This window comes from Heteronotia binoei, chromosome 7 (assembly GCF_032191835.1).
Source record: "Heteronotia binoei isolate CCM8104 ecotype False Entrance Well chromosome 7, APGP_CSIRO_Hbin_v1, whole genome shotgun sequence".
Lineage (NCBI taxonomy): Eukaryota > Metazoa > Chordata > Lepidosauria > Squamata > Gekkonidae > Heteronotia > Heteronotia binoei.
The window spans coordinates 63,747,378-63,767,668 of NC_083229.1; the positions used below are offsets into that span (position 1 = coordinate 63,747,378).

General features: G+C 40.4%; 1 protein-coding gene across 1 annotated transcript in view; it reads left to right on the forward strand.

Annotated features, from left to right (window-relative positions):
* LOC132575197 (ras-related protein Rab-2A) overlaps positions 1 to 19,750 on the forward strand; it is a 70,964-nt gene extending 51,214 nt beyond the window's left edge. Inside the window, exons 7-8 of the mRNA XM_060243749.1 lie at positions 12,321 to 12,389; positions 18,483 to 19,750. Of these exons, the coding sequence (XP_060099732.1) occupies positions 12,321 to 12,389; positions 18,483 to 18,578 (165 nt within the window). The 3' untranslated portion in view covers positions 18,579 to 19,750. The remainder of the gene's footprint in view (positions 1 to 12,320; positions 12,390 to 18,482) is intronic.
* Positions 19,751 to 20,291: the final 541 nt, after the last annotated feature.

The window sequence follows — 20,291 nt, forward strand, 5'->3', positions numbered from 1 at the left end:
CTGCAGCCGCCGAGTTCGGCACAGGGGCAGCCCCATGTAGAGAGCGTTGCAGTAATCCAGTCTCGAGGTGACCGTAGCATGGATCACCGTTGCTAGGTCACGGCGCTCTAGGAAGGGGGCCAACTGCTTCGCCCGTCGGAGATGAAAGAACGCGGACTTGGCAGCGGCCGCTATCTGTGCCTCCATTGATAGTGAAGGCTCCAGAAGAACCCCCAAGCTCTTGACCCTATGTGCCGCTTTCAGCAGCACACCGTCAAAAATCGGCAAGGGGATTTCCCTTCCCAGGGCACCGCGACCCAAGCAAAGGACCTCTGTCTTCGTTGGATTCAACTTCAGCCCGCTCAGTCTGAGCCAACCTGCCACGGCTTGCAATGCTAGGTCCAGGCTTTTCTTGAGCCTTCATATCTCTATAAAGTTATCTCTATATTTTTTTTTACTGACTGATACCAGATAATAACAAGTAGGAAACAATACAATTATATTATAAAAGAAAATGCCATTTAAAAACTATAAACATCTAAATTTAGTATAAAACCAAAGATAGACTAAAGAATAACCCTGTCAATACTTATTTGTTTCTTATTAATGTTATTTTTATTTTATTTACTTTGGATTTATATGTCTCCCACTCTGCTAGTGGACTCTGGGCAGCTAACAATCATAGTAAAAAACAATTTGAATTACAGTTTTAAAATGATAAAAACATGTACAATTTAAAACTAGATTTTTGGTGCTATGGAAAAAATTTTTAACATAGGCGGATCAGATTATATTGATGTTTCAGTTCTTCTGTTAATCTGTTTGTGGTCCTACAGATGGTATTGCTCAGCAGCATAGCAGTGGCAGCCTCATCCTACATTAGTTGTTGTAGGCCTGTCAAAAGAGTTCGGTTTTACAGGCCCTGCAGAATTGGGAGAGGTCCCGCAGGGCTCTTATGGCCTCTGGAGAGTGTTCCATAACATTAGTGCTGCCACTGAGAAGGCCCTGGCCTGTATAGAGCTTACTCTGGCCTCCCTTGGTCTGGGGATGGATAGCAAATTTTGGACTCCCAAATGCAGCCAGTGCAGCTCTTTTCGCTCTGGTTGAATGTGCTCCCATCAAGGGAGCCCCATTAATAACTGTGCTGCAGCATTCTGCACTAGCTGCAGTTTCCGAGAGAGTCAAAGGTAGCCCCATATAGAGGGCATTACAGCAGTCTATTCTTGAGATGACCATAGCATGGATCACCATTGCTAAGTTGTGGTGTTCCAAGAAAGGGGCCAACTTCCTTGCCCGCCGCAGATGGAAAAAGGCAGACTTGGCAGTGGCTGCCACCTGGGCCTCCATAGTCAGAGAGGACTCTAGGAGCACTCCCAGGCTCTTGACCTTTGGGGCTGGTATTAGTGGCGCCCCATCGAAAAGCCAGCAAGGGAATCTCCTTTTCTGGGCCACTGTGACTCAGATAGAGAACCTTTGTCTTTGTTGGATTTAACTTCAGTCGACTCAGTCTGAGCTAAAATGCCATGGCTTGTAGTGCCAGGTTCAAGTTGTCTGAGGCGCAGTCGGATCAGCTACCCATCAATAGATAGAGCTGGGTGTCATCTGCATATTGATGGCACCCTAGCCCATATCTCCTGACAATCTGGGCAAGGGGTCGCATGTAGATGTTAAATAACATCGGGGACACGACCACCCCTTGTGGAACACCACATGTGAATGGGTGCCTCTGGGATGATTCTTCCCCTATCACTACTCTTTGTCCCTGACCTTGGAGGAAAGAGACCAGCCACTGCAAGGCGGACCCCCGAATCCCCTTATCAGCGAGGCGGCTAGATAGTAGCTGGTGGTCAACCGTATCAAATGTGGCTGACAGATATAGTAACTACAGCACCGCTTGATCCAGAGGTCATCTATGAGGGCAATCAAAACTGTCTCCGTCCCCTAACCTGAATGAAGGCCAGGTTGTAACGTCTTTCCTAACCCTATAAACTCAGACAATCATCCTACTCAGTTTGGTTATTGTCCACCAGGGAAAATAGACCAGGAAACATGAATATTTGTTGAAACATACATACAAGTAGAGTGAAGACATATTTGTTTAAAGTTTAAACAGTACATGTTACTTTCCAACTTTGCTGAGGATTCTCAGCCTCGGTTAGTACCAATACTGGGGGAGGGAAAATAAACTAAAATGTATAAGATGGGATGGAAAGAGTGAAACTGTGAAGGGGGAGGAATAGATAAAGCAAAAAAAAGCAAAAGTAGAGTAGGAAAGGATGTATTGGAGAAGTGGGGGGAAAATAGGCTGCCAGGGGAAGAAACGGGAGAAGGGATAAGGTGGTGGAAAAGAGGCGGGCGGGACTGTAAGGACTGCTAGAGAAATACGGAAGGGGGAAGGAAGAGCCAATATGAAGTTATCTCTACATCTGATATGATCTGAACAGCAATTTGCAAGACAGAGAGATTCAAGGAGGGTGCCATTGTTTGAGAGGAGAAGAAACGAGCTTTTATCAGAGATCAAATCAACATCTCCCATTTGCAAACAGAACAGTTGCTATTTATGCCATTTAATATGTTCAAATAAAGCAAATGAAGGGGGCTTCTGATGCATCTCATACATGCTCATGTGTCTTTGGATTCCACACACACCAAATTTTCTTCAGCATTCCTTCCTAGTCCTCACAGTTGTATGCTCCTCTTACACTAAATAAGCTGAAGTTTTTGTTGATTGTCTTATTTCACTGTCATGATCTGATCCCTTGTGCTCCTCGTTTCCTTTCACCTTGTCTCTTTAGACCAGGGGTGTCGAACTCCTTTCTTACAAGGGCTGCATCTGACCTATGTGTCACTTTGTTGGGCCAGGCCTTGTGCTGTAAAATGTAACATGAGATACTGGTGAATAGGAACTTTAAGGTGATTTCAGATGTCAAATAGCAATAACAGATGAATGACAATAGCAGGCTTAATTGGATTAGGTGTGATATGCAGAGGGGTAGTAGATGTGGAGATACTAGTGTTGGTAATGAGACAGGAAACCTAGGTCTCAGTTCCATCCAGCATGATTCAGTCCATGAAGAATCAAAGAATAAATGGACAGAAGCCTGATATTAGAAAACCCAACATTCAGTTGCTGACCTAAGAGGAGCTGTGCTTTTACAAAGGAGTTTCAAAGGGAGATTAGAAAGAGAGACTGCTGAACTACAATTAATAACGAAGCTCAAGACAATGCATCCTCCTGGACTGAAGTGAGAGTTTTCTTTCCTTTTATCATTACCAATGTGTGCTATCGTCATTTGGCATCTGATATCACTCCACTCACCAAGATACAAGGCACAATCCAAATGTTCTAATTCCAAATCAGGGTCTTTTTGAAAGAAAATAAATTCAGATAAGAACAGATAAATCCTCTGTCTCTCCCCTCCCCCAGAGCTTTGTGTGTGAGGGGGGGGGAGGGGAGGGAGGCAAGAGGCGGGAAGCAAAGAGCCACTAAGGGAGCTGGGAAAAGCAACAGCAGCCCTGGAAAGGAAGCAGGAGAAGGAAGTTGCTTGGGGGTTGGATTTAAGCTCTGCGCCAGCCAGTAGGCTGTATTTTTGACACCCCTGCTTTTAGACATCTAAAGAGAATGGGGAGAGGTTGATACTTGGCAAACAGGCTTCTTAGTTTTGTTTTGTTTTTTAAACTGAAATAGTTTCTTTTTTCCCTTTAGCACAGTGGGATATATTGTGGGATTTTCTGTTGCATGATGGTCAACATTCAAATAGAGTTCAAACATTAGATTTTTTTTCAAAGTTTAAGGACCAACTAATATACTGTTGGCTTCATTTTCAAGTGAACTGTCATACAAAAGTTGTTATACTCATTTTTGGCCCTTCTTTCTAATATTTTATGGCAAAGTACATGGGATTATTTTACTCTGTCCTGCAAAATAGATTAGACTGATTTTGTGTCACTGCTTTAAGGTCATCTAGTGAAGCTCATAGTTGAACTGTTATAACAACAGTTTGTCAGTATACCACAGTGGTATTTGTCTTGGGAAAATGCAGTTTCAATACCAAATCTTGATTATCCTTCTTATTTGTGAGGTGACAGAAGTTAGGGATTTCATCCTTGGATATTTATTTTTATCTTTTCATTTAGATCACTTGACATGTGATGTAAGACAGGGTGTGTGGGAGGAACTGGGGGTTGATTCTTTGACAAATGTGAAGGATTAAGGGGATAGGTCTAGATGGGGACTATGCAACCAAGTCTGCCATTTTAAGCACACTTACTTCCAAATAAGTTTTACTGTATTTATGTAGAAGCAAGTCCCATTATTTCAGTCTTTAAAAGGATGCTAGTCTACTGCTAGGCAGACTTCAGTTCAGTGACTGGAATAGGTTCTATGCCTGCTTTTGATTAGCCTCTTTGTGATGAAGCAGGCTAATATTACACAGGGATCCATATACTATAGAATCCACTGTCCCCTGCTTGATCATGTTGCATCCATTAACTTTTAGTTTGGAATGAATATAAACTACTATTTAACAAGATGTGCATGGTGAGCTGTATTGTCCTGTCAAATGCTGAGGAGGCTGTAGCACCATGCATCCTTGGATTTCTGATACAATGTGGTAAGGGATTCTCCACTCAGATGGACAATTGTAAACAGTTGGCTTACTGAATAGATACATGCAGTTTACTGTGACAAGTTACTACTTAGCCACTTGTCTGTATTCCCCCATAAGCAATATAAACTGAGTAGTATGATGCCAGTCTTGAGAAGAGGTTTGAGGTTGAATAGGTGTTGGTATTCCTGGAAAGAAAAGTTCAGCAGATGTTTATCATTGACAGAGTAATGAATGAATTATTCTAACAATCCTGACAATTGATAAGAAGCAGCCTTTGAGCTTAGTTCTTTTTCAGTGTTTGATATTGTGAAAATGATATAAAGTGAGAAATCAAACTCTTAAATCCCTGCTGCTAGGATGAGGTTGTATTTGGCTGAACCAAAGGATCGGTGCTCTATGCCACTTGGTTTTGAGACCAGAAATGCAGAGAAGCTCTTGAAGCTTCATGAGCTTTATGATAAGGATTTTTTCTTCCTCCAAATTCATTGTCTTAAGCATGTTCCCATAGGCTGGAAACATGGTATAGCTGAAACTGGGACTATAAAACTATTCCTGAATCCTAAATGCTATGCCCTGAAATGCTATTGTATTCTCAGACAAGAGCGGTCCAGGATGCACCTACACTCTTGGTTTCGTTTTGCTTTATGTAATGCTCAAAAGTAGCCAAATAGTCAAGAAATGTGCTTGGAACATCAATCACATGGTCGGGTGAATATTTCCTTCCAATTCACTTAACTCATTTAGTACTTTATAATTTTATGGACCCTCTTTTCTTCTGTCTCCCTTCCCTATTACTTGTATCCAAATATGCCCTTTTTGTATTGTTTGTTCCACTGATGTCTTTTTCTCCTGCTGTCTCTTAAATTACAATATTGAACTGTATGATTCACCCCATCTTCAACTTAAGAAACACTTGGCATCATGTCTCTGTCACTTAAACTTCCTGTTTACTGGCCTTTCCTCCTGCCTCCTATCACCTGTCACTTCAGAGTGTTCTATCACTATTGTAATTTTACCTGTTTCAGGGATCTAGTTCCTTTTTCCTTCCCATGAACTTTAGACTTCTACCTCTTAGCATTAGCTCATTAATTCAAATAAAGACACTCTAGTATAGGATTGGCCAAACTTGCTTAACATAAGAGTCACATAGAATAAACATCAGATGTTTGAGCCATATGAACATCATATGTGTGAGAGCCACAGGACTGGAAGGAAGGAAGGAAGATGGAGGGAAGGAGAGGTGGAAAGAAAGCAACTTTAAATGCATTCTTTAAGCTTTAAGCTGGCTTGTCTTGGAGAAGTGATTTATAGAGAGAGATGTTTTCTCCAAGCCAGGTGATGGGTGGTGGGTGCTCTGAGAGCCACACAATATATGTGAAAGAGCCACAGTTTGGCCACCCCTGCTCTAGTACTAAACAAATAATTGTAATCTTAATACATCTGAGCATTTTAAGTTGTAGCTATTATACAAAAGTGCCTAGTGCTACAGACATGTTGGAGTGGAGCTACTTTGACCAGAAATTCCTAGGTTTTTGTTGCTTCTCTGTGGCTGCCACAGTGAACATAGCCTTTTGAGTTGCCAACACTAAACTCTTCCTGCTGGAAGGAAGTCTGCCTGCTGGATGGAAGTCTGCTTCCATCCTGGAAGTCTTAATCTCTTCTCCAGATGCCTTGTACCCCATCTCTGTCTCTCAGCGAAGCTTGCCTTCTATTTTGACAACCATTTATTGGAAATCACAAGGCAACTTTATTGAAATGGTTTCAACAGTACTGAAGTCCTGCCGATCTTTTATTGTGCCCTATTCAAATTTCTGCTTATATTTATTGACTAAGAAATATATTTTTTAAAATACAGTGTGAAAAATGTAATTTTTTTCAACATTTCACATTTCTGACTAGAATACATCTAAGTTAACAATAATAAATTGCAGCCACCAGGTGGCAGCATGTTACATGAACAGTAAATTCAGGCACTTAATGTTTCAATGTTATGCAAAGTTTTTAGTTTTCATCGTATAGATGGTAATTAGTCTGATTTTTCTTGAATCTGCAGTTAAATAAAATTTATCCTGCTAAATGTTAATAGGTTAGCTAGTCCCAACAATCATATTTTACCATTCTGAAAAAAAGGGAAGTATTACTTTCTGTGACCTGGATAGCCCATACTAGCCCAATTTTATCAGATCTGGGAAGCTTGCCTTGCCTTGAAATCCATAAGAGGTTGCCATGAATTGGCTGTGACTTGAGAGGCTTCCCCCCCAAAAAATTCCTGTGTTAAAATAAATAGAATTTTTTTTATTATTATTTTGCTGCTTCAATCCAGCAATTCAGTTGCAGGATTATTTTAACTAAACTGCAATGCAACAAATATCCTGGAATCTTGATTCCAAAGAAGAACATACAAGTGTATGAGGCTGCTTTATTCTGAACCATCCAACTCTAGACTGACTGTAGTCTGTGGCAGTACCTATTAAAGAACTTGTCAATCTAATTCCTGAGCCTCTGAGTATTATTTCTGAGCATTCTTGGAGAACAGGGGAGGTTCCAGAAGATTGGAGGCGGGCAAATGTACCCATCGTCAAGAAGGGGGGAAGAAGAAGATGATATTGGATTTATATCCCGCCCTCCACTCCGAAGAGTCTCAGAGCAGCTCACAATCTCCTTTACCTCCCTCCCCCACAACAGACACCCTGTGAGGTGGGTGGGGCTGAGAGGGCTCTCACAGCAGCTGCCCTTTCAAGGACAACCTCTGCCAGAGCTATGGCTGACCCAAGGCCATTCCAGCAGGTGCAAGTGGAGGAGTGGGGAATCAAACCTGGTTCTCCCAGATAAGAGTCCGCACACTTAACCACTTCACCAAACTGGCTTCACCAAACTGGAAAGGAGGATCTTGGTAACTACCAACCTGTCAGTTTGACTTCTGTGCCTGGAAAAGTTGTAGAACAAATAGTCAGTTCTTGGGCATTTAAAAAGAATGGCTGTGATTAGTAAGAGCCAGCATGGGTTTCTCAAGAAAAAGTCATGTCAGACTAACCTGATCTCTTTTTTTGAGAAAGTGACTACCTTGCTGGATCAGGGGAATGCTGTAGACATCATTTATCTTGATTTCAGTAGGGCTTTTGATAAGGTTCCACATGCTATTCTTGTTGACAAGTTGGTAAAATGTGGTTTGTATCCTGTTACTGTTAAGTGTATCTGTAACTGGTTAACGGATTGCACCCAAAGAGTGTTTATGGTTCCTCATCCTCTTGGAGAGGAGTGACAAGTGGAGTGCCTCAAGGATCTGTCCTGGGACCTGTTTTATTTATTATATTTATAAATGATTCGGATGAAAGAATAGAGGGAATGCTTATTAGATATGCAGATGATATTAAACTGGGAGGACTGGTAAATACAGTAGAAGACAGAGTCAGGATACAGGATGATCTTGACAGGCTGGAAAGCTGGGCTAAAACAAAACATTTTAACCAGGATAAATGTAAAGTTTTGCTTTTAGGTAGGAAAAATCCAATGCATCATTACAGAATGGGGGAGACTAGTCTTGGCAGTAGTATGTGTGAAAGGGATGTAGGGATCTTAGTGTACCGTTCACTGAACATGAGTTAGCAGTATGATGCAGTAGCAAAAAAAGGCAAATGCGATTTTGGGCTGTATCAACAGAAATACAGTGTCCAGTGAAGTGATGGTATTGCTTTACTCTGCTCTGGTTAGACCTCACCTAGAACATTGTGTTCAGTTTTGGACACCACAGTTTAAGAAGGATATATACAAGTTGGAACATGCCCAGAGGAGGGCACAAAGATGATGAGGGGTCTGGAGACCAAGTCCTCTGAGGAAAGGTTGTAGAAACTGGGTATATTTAGCCTGGTGAGGAGATGACTGAGAGATAATATGATCATCATCTCAAAGTACTTGAAGGGTTGTTATATGGAAGATGGTGTGGAGTTGTTTTCTATGGCCCCAGAAGGTCGGACCAGAAACAAAAGGTCAAAATTAAATCAAAAGAGTTTTTGATTAAACATTAGGAAAAGAACTTCTTGACAGTTAGAACAGTTCCTCAGTGGAACAGGCTTCCTTGGGAAGTAGTGGGCTTTCCTTTTTTGGAGATTTTTAAACAGACTAGATGGCCATCTGACAGCAATACTGATTATGTGAATTTAGGTTGAGCTTGGGAGGGGAGGTATGAACTTATGGTGGAGGTATTTGTGAGTTTCCTACATTGTGCAGAGGGTTGGAGTAGACCTTGGAGGACCCTTTCAACTCTGTATGATTCTAAAGGTTTTGTGCTCTGTTAAATATACATGTTTAATGGGAACAAAATAGATTGTCACACTGGAAATCACAAGAGTATGACGTTTCAAAGTAATAATGGTAGTTTTTAGTTGCTCTGGCAGAACTGGTGCATTGTCAGAAGCATCAGTATATGCATATATAACATTGAAAACTTCCATTTCTGAGGAATGCAAATCAATTCAGAGTTGGCTGAAAGTCAATTTGTGAGCTCCAGTGCACGTTTGAAAAACCTACTCACTTCCTAAGTGCCTTGTGAATCTGCAATGATTAATTCTTCTCATTATTTTGCTGCAAATTCTCATGACCCTCTGTGATGATTCGATCACCCACTTAGAGTTTATGCATATTCATATCTTTCCACTCATGGCTGCAGTTGTTCAAGTCTCCTTCACTGACTGTGGTATGCACTTGGTGCAGTAATTGAGCTGCAGTAGATTGATTACTCTAGGGAGCTGTAAGGCCTTTAAAGGTGAAAACATATCAGTCCTGTTAATTAGGAAACAAAGCTCTGGTGGCAAGTTCAGCAGTCAAATGCTTCCAGTGTGGAAATGAGGAAAGGTATGATTTGTTCCTCTTCATGAATCCTGTTTACTTTTTAATATTTGAATTAGGTATGTGACCAGGTGTGGTAAGCTTGAGTAGATGATTGTAAACCATTGGTTACATCAAGAGAACTTCATCTGCAATATTGGCTTTACTGTCATCAAAACCTTACGTTGTATATTGTATTTCAAGATTTTGTGTTGAATATTAATTTGTTTATATATTATTGATCTTTATTTTTTAAATAAAAAGTATTTTCTGTGCATTTGAAGATTCTTGAAACTTCAGGTGATACTATTTCATCATGAGGAAGGTCAGTATTTTCATGTTAGAACATTCTGAAACTATTTCATGTTGGGAAAATAACATTTTAAGTGGAAATGTTTGCATTTTCCAACGAATCTAAATGCATCACGATGGTAGCTTAGTCTTAATACAATCGAAAGGGAAAGTATGAAAAACAGCTTTTTTGATGTTGATAATTAAGTTTGAGGAAGGGGAGACATTGGGGTGATAAAACTCAATAGAAACTTGGTTCTATGTAGAGAGGAGGACATGGTACTCCGAAAACACAGAAATTGCACATTGGATGTGGTGATGCCTCTTGTGCATCTGTAAAATACTTGGATGGTATTTATGCTGTAATAATAAATATAAAAGTAATTTTAAAGCAAAAGAACTTGAACAACCAGATCTTAAATGGGCTTTGTTGCGAGAGTTTGCTCTGCAGGGTCTGCATAATAAGTTTCCATACTAGGCAAGCAAAATGCCCTGTGTGATGTCAGGGATATACTGTGTATTCATACACTAAATTTTAAGTATATTATTCATTTTGGGGGACATTTTTGCTTTTATTGTGACAGTGGTTCTCAGAGTGCATTGGATTAGATTTCAGCATATACCCTTCCACTGCAGAAGACACTTTTCTACTGGTTGTGTAAAACTAAATAAGAATGTGGTCTTATACTTGTGGGAGAATTTTCTCAATCTCTTGAGTTCATGGAAGAAAGAGTTTGGTATCTTTAAGTGAGAAACTACCTGTACAAATGCAAAAGCTACCTTGTTTTACATTGTTAAATGCTCAAAGTATGAAAGGCACTGTCTGGTACATTCTGAAAGAAATTTCAATATGAATTATAAGAATTTTAGATCACTTAAGGAAGAATTTTCCAGGTTATTCTTTGGTGTTTCTTCTTGGGTGGATTATTGTGTGTATTCTAGCACTTTGTCTCTTGTTCTTTTGTGCTGTACTTAATAAAATTCCCATTAGATTAATCATTGAACTATTGAAAGGTGTAAAGACTAGGATGCAACAACTGACTGCAGTAGTCTGTGTGGTAGCACTCAGCATTCATGCTGCTGGGTTTGAAGTTGCTCATTTTTTACAGAAAAGGGAAAATCATGTACTATTTGTCTTATAGTATATATCTATGTTCAGGCAATGAAACTAGGAATATCAAAGTTCTGAAAAATAAAAAAGTAATCACTGACGCATTAAAGCTGGGCCTGGTAAGCACCTGGATTGTTGAAGAGGTCTCCTCTAGTATTGCATTAATATATATGTGGGTCATGGCTGCATACATTCATTCTTTTTCCTCACATAATTCTACCTGTTATGTTTTCCTTTTTCATCAAAACATTATACTATTCTTTATTTTCTCCAAGATTGTTTTTTTTGCATGACTTCAGACCCAAAATTCCCACATTCCTTTTCATTTCTGCACCCCATTCTGACCTCAAGTGAGCTGAAGTGAAGATGAACAAGGGGATAAAGTTAATTAATTTCTTCAGTAGAATTGTGTGCTCTGGAGAGGAAGGATGAATGATTTCATCCCTTATGACTTCATCATTCAACCCACATGGCTATTGCTATGACCGTCTTTGAGTATGGAGGAGCTGCTGGAACGTAGGATATGAGGAAACTGTGTCCTTTGCACAGGGTGATGTGATATTGCCCATTCTGAGCATAACTGTTGATATTCCTAGATGACATTCTTTTAAAGTGACAGAAGACATAAATAAATAAGATGCTGCAGGTCCAAATCTGAAAGAAAGATTTCATTCAGCTGTACTCTATATAATACTTTTTGTCATGGTTATAGCGTGGAGTTTTATGTAAAGTAGTTGAATGATGTACCTGAGTGATCAGACAACAAATGCTATTAGTGCCTGGCATGCACAGTTTTCCAGATGAAAGAGTCTACAGGCTACTACTTCAGTCTTATTCATTTTCAGTCATACATTCAGATACGGGATGGGATACAGACAGTATAATCAGCAAAGTTATGTGCTTCTAAGCATATTGACTTCAGTGAACTTAGTGTGTATCACGAGACGCAATAGCTGCTGAGAGAGGATAGTTGGTCAGGGCCCCTTATATGGGACACAAGAGTTCTTTTTGTTGTGTTGCTAGCCTCCATAGAACTGCTGTTTTTGTTGCATTTTGGAAGATCTTGCTGTGTAAGGGTGTCATACCTTTTACCATTCTAAGCATGCTGAGAAGAGTGTCAGGATGGTAAGGTGAAGCCACTCCATGGCTCTGACTCTTGAGATTTTACTCACTACCATACACCTCCTGATGTTAGCTTGTGTTTCCTGTCTCCAGCTCCTTTGGTATATTGCTCATTGTCCCACCCTTCACAATGGTGAGGTCATTATTTGACTTTCCCTGGCCCTATTTTATGACTTTTCCCTGTCACTTTCTGTCAATGGATCCTTGGAAATGTTGAAAGACTACTGGTATAGGGAAATAAGAATGAAGAAATGCAAGCCATCAGCTTTGGGAGATACTACAGCCTAGCTTGATTGGAAGACTACATGTATAGTTTGTTGTACTTTTGAAACTGCTATGTTCATGCTTTGGATCTGTCTCAAATTTCACAATTTAATTTTCAGGCATTTATTGATACAGCAAAGGAAATCTTCCAGAAAATACAGGAAGGAGTCTTTGACATTAATAATGAGGTAAATTTTTCAAATATCAGATCACTTCCTTAGAAACATAAAAAGCATTTACACCAATTGAATGTACTAGAAATGAAAATTTCTGTGAGCTAGATCTAAAACTTGTTTTTGACTTGCAGAAAGCAAGGGGAAACTATTTTTGCTTATTCCCAGCCACTTGCTGTAAGATTCCCTACACTGTGCCTAATGTTGTTCTGGGGATCCTCCAACTCAGGGCCAGTGTTTTAGAGAATTCAGTGGGAGTGGGGAGGAAGGAAAGTTGTTTTCTCTGTGTGACTGCCTGCAGTACTTTAAATCCAGCATCATGTTTCCCAGTTAATTGTTGCTCAGGTTGTACAATAAACCGAAAATACTCTGAGTTAAGTGTTCATAAGATTCCATTCATACATACATTTGTTAGTTATTGAGAGAAATTAAGTGACAACCAATGTTTCCTCTAAGCTGCAGAGTTTTGTGAGCAAAAATTCTACTTTGTGTGCTACTGATATTAAATTTGTAAGCTACTGCATAAATTATTGTGTTCTGGGACTGTTTTTTCCTGAGCTAAGACAAAAAATGTGTGAGCTGGAGGCTAAAAATCTGTGAGCTAGCTCACATCAACTCAGCTTAGAGGGAACACTGGACTTAACCATCCGCAAAGCAACATGAAATCTTATAAAATTCCCTCAAAGGAAAAATCCATTTGTAACCATTTCTCCACATAATGTCAGTTAATTCAAAAATTCCTTTTCATTTTGCAGATGGGAAGCCAGTAGTACGGTACATATACACATGAGCTATAAAATAAATGCTCAGGGTTTATGTGAAAAATTATTGTAATTAGGATTTAGGCTGCAATTCTATGCACAATTTCATGGCAGTAGGACTTGATTCTAAGTAAAATGTACATAGGATTGGGCTGTTAGATCACTGGCTTCTATTTACAAGCAAATTTTGAATACATTGATTTGTATTTTTCCATTCTGGGAGAAAATTGAAATCAAATTAAAATAAACATGGTATATACCAACTATATTTGCAAGTTCTTGAATACCCTTATGTGCTTTGCATTACTGCATGCTGACATCTGTCTTAAGTTCTTGAAAGTTTATTAATTGGGTTGATTCCTTCATTGGAAATGACAGCATGCCATGGTCAGCAGATCTCTGACTTGCTGTTCAGAAATTTATTATTGCTTGTTCTGAGTTTAAAATGATAAATTACTAATTTCTGGAAATCCCTCAGTTTTCTGGGGTTTTTTTAATGCCATGACTTTTATATGTGTTCTAAAGTACCTGGGATCAAGTTTTAGAAAGTGTTCCGCTGTGCAGAAGAAAATAAAATACTCAGATAACATGCTACCTTTTATTGAGCTTTTTACTGTTTGTTTCAACATAGCATTTTGCTAGTGAGAAACTATGTCAGTTTTTCAGTCAGATGGAAACTGCCTGATGAGGCCTCTCAGATTAAATAGATTGCATTCTATCTCTCTCTCTCTCTCGGCTTGGCTTCGCGAACGAAGATTTGAGAAGGGTGCAATAGTCCACGTCTGCTGCAGGCTCGCTGGTGGCTGACAAGACCAATGCGGGACAGGCAGGTCCGGCCACAGTGGCTGCAGGGAAAAGTCTGATTTAGGGTTGGTGCTGTAGCAGTGCGATTCTTCCTCAATCTCCTTTTGTCCTCAAGACCAGCTATGCGTGCGTTCTCAAAGGAAGAGACAGCCTGGTGGATGGTGTGCCTCCATGCTTTGCGATCTGAGGCTAGGTCAGACCACTGGTGATGGTTGATGCGACAGGTGCCAAGGGATTTCTTCAAGGAGTCCTTGTACCTCTTCTTTGGTGCCCCTCTATTTCGATGGCCGGTGGAGAGTTCGCCATACAGGGCAATCTTGGAAAGGCGGTGGTTTTCCATCCTAGAAATATGCCCTGCCCAGCGCAGCTGCGTCTTCAGCAGCAGTGCCTCGATACTGGTAACCTCCGCCCGCTTGAGGACTTCAGTGTTGGTCACAAAGTCACTCCAGTGGATGTTGAGGATGGTGCGAAGGCAGCGCTGATGAAAGCGCTCGAGGAGTCGCAGGTGATGACGGTATAAAACCCACGATTCGGAGCCGTAGATGAGGGTTGTCATCACAACCGCTTTGTAAACATTGATCTTTGTGCCTTTTTTCAGATGCTTGTTGCTCCACACTCTTTTGTGCAGTCGGCCAAATGCACGGTTTGCCTTTGCCAGCCTGTTGTCAGTCTCCTTGTCGATCTTGGCATCTGAGGAGATGATGCACCCCAGGTAGCTGAACTGCTGGACTGTCTTCAGAACTGATTCACCCACAGTGATGCAGGGAGGGTGATAATCTTCCTGGGGTGCAGGCTGGTGGAGAACTTCTGTCTTCTTCAGACTAACTTCTAGGCCGAATAGCTTGGCAGCCTCTGCAAAGCAGGACGTCATATGCTGCAGAGCTGATACCGAGTGGGAGACGAGTGCAGCATCATCAGCAAACAGTAGCTCTCGGATGAGTTTTTCCATTGTCTTGGAGTGGGCCTTTAGTCGCCTCAGGTTGAACAGGCTGCCATCGGTGCGATAGCGGATGTAGACACCATCGTCATCATCTAGATCTACTGCGGCTCTTTGAAGCATCATGCTAAAGAAGATCGTAAAGAGAGTTGGCGTGAGAACGCAGCCTTGCTTTACACCTGTGCCTATTGGGAAGGGCTCCGAGAGGTCATTGCAGTGTCTGACTTGGCCTCGCTGGTCTTCATGTAGCTGGATGATCATGCTGAGGAACCTTGGGGGACATCCTAAACGTTCCAAGATTTGCCACAGGCCTTTCCTGCTAACGGTATCGAAGGCTTTGGTAAAGTCGACAAAAGTCACATACAGAGCCTTGTTCTGTTCCCTGCATTTCTCTTGGAGCTGCCTGAGAACAAATACCATGTCGGTGGTGCTCCTGTTAGCTCTGAAGCCGCACTGGCTCTCTGGGAGGAGTTCTTCTGCAATGGTGGGCACCAGTCTGTTCAGGAGTATTCTGGCAAGGATTTTGCCTGCGATGGAGAGCAGGGTTATCCCCCAGTAGTTGGAGCAGTCTGACTTTTCCCCTTTGTTCTTGTATAGGGTGATGATGATTGCATCACAAAAATCCTGTGGTAATTTGCCTTGTTCCCAGCAGGTGACAAGTACTTTGTGAAGTGAGCTATGTAGTACTGTGCCCCCATGCTTCCAGATCTCTGGTGGAATTCCATCAACTCCTGCTGCCTTGCCACTTTTCAGTTGCTTGATGGCTTTAACAGTCTCTTCTAGGGTGGGGATCTCATCCAACTCTGTTTTCACTGGTTGAAGTGGGGTGAGGTGCATTGCTGAATCTTGAACTACGCGGTTGGCACTGAAGAGAACCTGAAAATACTCTGACAACCGGTTCAGTATGGATGCCTTGTCTGTGAGGAGCACTTGGCCGTCTGCACTACGCAAGGGACTCTGAGCCTGATATGATGGACCATATACTGCCTTCAGGGCTTCATAGAACCCTCTTAAATCACCAGTGTCTGCACACAGCTGGGTTCTCTCTGCAAGCTTGATCCACCAATCGTTCTGAATGTCTTGAAGCTTGCGCTGGAGGTTGCTACATGCAGCGCGAAAGGTTGCTTTTTTCCCAGGACAGGAGGGCTGAGCAAGATGTGCTTGGTAGGCAGATCTCTTTTTCGCCAGTAAATCTTGGATCTCTTGATTGTTCTCATCAAACCAGTCCTTGTTCTTCCTTGTGGAGAACCCGAGGACTTCTTCAGAGATCTGCAGGACGGTAGTTTTTAGGTGTTTCCAGAGTGCTTCTGGAGAAGGGTCTGTGGGGCAACTGGGGTCCTCAATTCTTGACTGGAGTTTTGCCTGGAAGGCAGCTTTAACTTCGGCTGACTGGAGACTGCCAACCTGAAACTTCCTCCGAGGGATACCTCCTCTCCTGGGTGTGGGTTTAAAGTGAAGACGGAGATTGCAGCGTACAAGACGATGATCCGTGTGACATTCTGCCCTGGGCATTACTCGGGTGTGTAAGACATCTCGAAGGTCTCTCTGGCGCACCATCTCTGGCATTCTGTATCAACATGCATATTTACCCACTGAATTTATTTTACCTTATACCATTCATGCCTCTGGCAGAATAGACACATTCACCTATTCTTAGAGAAGTCCCTTCTGATCAGGACTATGAGCTGTTGGTATGATCCCATACAATTTCATCTTATACCTGTGATAAAATGCCATTTCTTAATAACACTGACACTTTGTCTTCTGAGTTGTTTCCTTTTGTCCAAGTCTTTGCGGTCTAAAGAATAGAAAATACTCAAGAATTAAATCTAAAGAGATGAGCTTCACTTCAGCTGTGACTTCAGTTGCATAGTTTTGGAGGTCTCTTCCTGCGACTTTTTGATACATAATTATTTTTATGATCTGATTACATACATGTTTCATATGATAGACATTTAATAAATTTCCATAAATTAAGAAACTGTCATAAATTGATGTTTGTCATGTGATGGACTCCCATTTGAAAATAGCAAGTTGTTCTGCCCATGTAGCAAGGAAAGGTTTATTTGAATTAAATGTTCAGCTCACAAAATTAACAACCACCTTGTAAAAAAAGTAACACAATAGATCTTCCTATCAAAGTTGCTTGGAAACGAAGCTTAAAATAAAAATTGTTATTTCACAAAGCTTTTTCTGATATTTTCCGATGTTGTTACACTTGCCTTATACAGCTATGATCTGACCTCTTCTGCACATGGGAAAGCAAAATGCAAAGAAGTTCCTCCTTCTGTAACCTACTTGGCCTCACATTAGACATCCTTCTGCTACCCTGTTAGTGTAAGGGCAGGCTAGTGGGGAGCAGCAGGTCCTTGGATGCTTAAAAGTGAGGCATGGCAGGGCCTCATCAAGACTAGCAGCACCAAGCCAGCATGGGAGAGTTAAAATATGCTTTGTGAAGAATCCTTCTGTTCTTTGCATTCCCTATTTTTGTTTTCCTTTTGAATCAATATGTCAGTTCCTTTTTAAGGTAGTAAAAGATGACACAGTAATTTTAAATTGGGTGTTGTTTGGTTAACAATAGATAGCACATAAATTGTACAATAATCATGGCCTAATCAGGGCCTTTGGAAAAGCATGCTTATATCTGTCGAGTTTCATAGAATATCTGACTGCTTTTACTGTATCTTACGGAGATTTGATTGCAATATGCTGTCAAGAGCCAGCAGTGCATGCTATTTACTTGGCATGATGCCAAGTCTGGGTCCTTGATTCCTCAAGAAGTTGCTACCAGCCCAGAGGAGGCAAAACCAATGAGCCATAGGGCATGCTTTTTATTAAAGAGGAGTCAAAGAGGGAAAAGAAACCACATCAGCTGCTGTCAATACTGAGCTAGTGCCAGAAACCCCAAGGCTACTACTGTTGCAGAACTGCCAAGCACTATAAATCTGAGATTTACTGTGACGCAAAGTTTCCTTAAGAGCTTAATTTCTGAAGCTACTGTATTACTTAAAGTGCTGTATTTTAGGTAAAATCCACTTGAGGGAGTGAGAGTTAAGATATAAGTGTGAGTTTGATGAATGAGAGAGCTACTCTGTGTGTGGTTCTTGGCAACTTGCCATGTCTTTGGGGATCATAGAAATTATTGATGACACAGAACACTTGTATGCCGTTAGCCTGTACAGCTGATTTGACGTAAAAAAATACTGTTGAGAGAGGAAAAGTTTTTACCAGGCAAGAGCAATGGAAACCTAAACATTTTTCTCTTTATGATCACATTAAAGATTTCTTCCTTATGAAACAGCTTGGACAACAGTTGCAGTTGTAAGGATTTCATACTGTATATATTGATAGTGGCCATGATAACTGAATTTCAGTCTACAGAAATGTGTCAAAATTGAAATAGTAAGGCAAGAGTCCTACCCTTGATTTCATTTCCTTAATTGCTACCAGATAGTTTTAATAGGATTTTTTCTTATAGTTTGATGATCATGAAAATGAGACTACTACTTCAGCTGTTCATAAATCAGAAATAGGTTAACAACTTTCAAATGTTGTAGCCTGTGGCAGTGTTTTAAAATAGTAATGTGCATTCAACTTTTATTTCAGGCAAATGGCATTAAAATCGGCCCTCAGCATGCTGCTACTAATGCAACACTTGCTGGCAATCAGGGAGGACAACAAGCTGGTGGAGGCTGCTGTTGAACCTGTTTTTACTTCCTAGCTGCCTGATGGGGCCTACTAACTTGTTTCACCCTCCCTCCTCAATTTCAACTATGAGATGAAATTATTGTAAGAAGGCATCATGTTGCGGAAGACTTTATTCTTCAGATTCTTGTACAACTTTGAATAAATGGTTAATGTTCACTTAAAGACAGGTTTTGGAGATTGTATTCATATCTATATTTCCATTTGATTTCTAAGTCAATTGATGTGATTATTTTTGTTCAATGTTGTCTTGTGCCCTTGACTACAAACTGTATTAAACACTACAAAATCATCTGAGTATTTTAATCAGTTTGTGTAGTTAGGTTGCCCAACTATTGTGGTTACCTAATGTTTAATATTGTAGAACTGTCCTCTAGTTTTGTCTATTTCAAGGCTCTAAAGAAAAACTGAAGGACTCTTAAATCTGTATTTATCATTTACTTTCTGTATATATATAGTTTAATAACCTGCTTGGATGTATTTGCCAAGCTATAATTCTTTAATGCATTTGCATAAATCCTATACTATTTAGAGCTTGGAAGTACAGAAGCATTATTAGAACCTGCTTGGATGCTGAATTTTAAACCTTATTGACATTGTTAGCATGTTTGTCCTCTTGTCATTACCCCAGAGTCCAAAAAAAAATGCTTTATGTATATTATTATAAGCTTCATATGCGTTACCTATTTTAATGCCAAATGTTTGCTAATTGCTCACAATTTTCACAGCACCTCTTCAGAAATGGATTAGCTGTTTGCCTTAATTATGTAGGTTTAAACATACTATAATGAATGAAAAATACAGGAAACATTGAAACTCATAAAATTACACATTATGAAGACTTTAATCTTTCTAAAAACATTTTATTTACTTCTTCCTTTCCAGGTATGTTTTCATCAAGGACAGTTTTTCAACTTAGCTGTACAGTGACTGTGTAAAGTTTTTCTTTTTTGGGTTTTTTAAGTGGAAACTTGTAATCTTAATATGGTAAGCATCTTGTCTGTTGTGAAGGGGGTGTGACAATAAAACTGCCAGAATGAAAATCCTGATAAAAGCCAAAACTGGAAATGCTTTAGTGCTCTACTCCACTTGGTGACTTTATTTTTCTTTCCCCCATGCTTTTATTGAATTGGTTTACAGTGCTGTTAATAAAGTCCTGTTTAACTATCTATCCAAGTTCAGAATATTAAATGGGACTTTTAAATCAAGCAGGTCAATATCTGTTCTTGAATACAAAATGTACCGTGAATTGCTATATCTCTGCAGTTTGATTCTAATTTCACATCCAGACCCACTCATGCTTATGTGGAACAAGTCTGTTTTGATGAATAGATATTGAAGTTTCACTTTTCAGCAGCAAGTTGTCTCAATGATCATACAGCAGCGCAGCATGCATTCTAGAATAATCACTGCAGGTTAGATTCAACCAGCTTTTCTACAGGGTGAAAAAGGGTCCCCTCTGGCCACTTGGGATGGAGACTGTAGTCAGGAGGGGTAATTGGTCAAAACTAAATGGAAAGGCTGACTGGATCCAACTTTATATCTGTATCATCCTTATCCCTGCTTCCAGAGTAATATGTTGATTTCACAATAACCCTTTCAGGTAGATTTGGCACTAGTGAATATGGATTTGAAACTAGAATTCCTCCTTCCAACTGTTTCAATTGTAGTTAAATTAATACTTCTCTATTAAGGACTGGACTGACAATT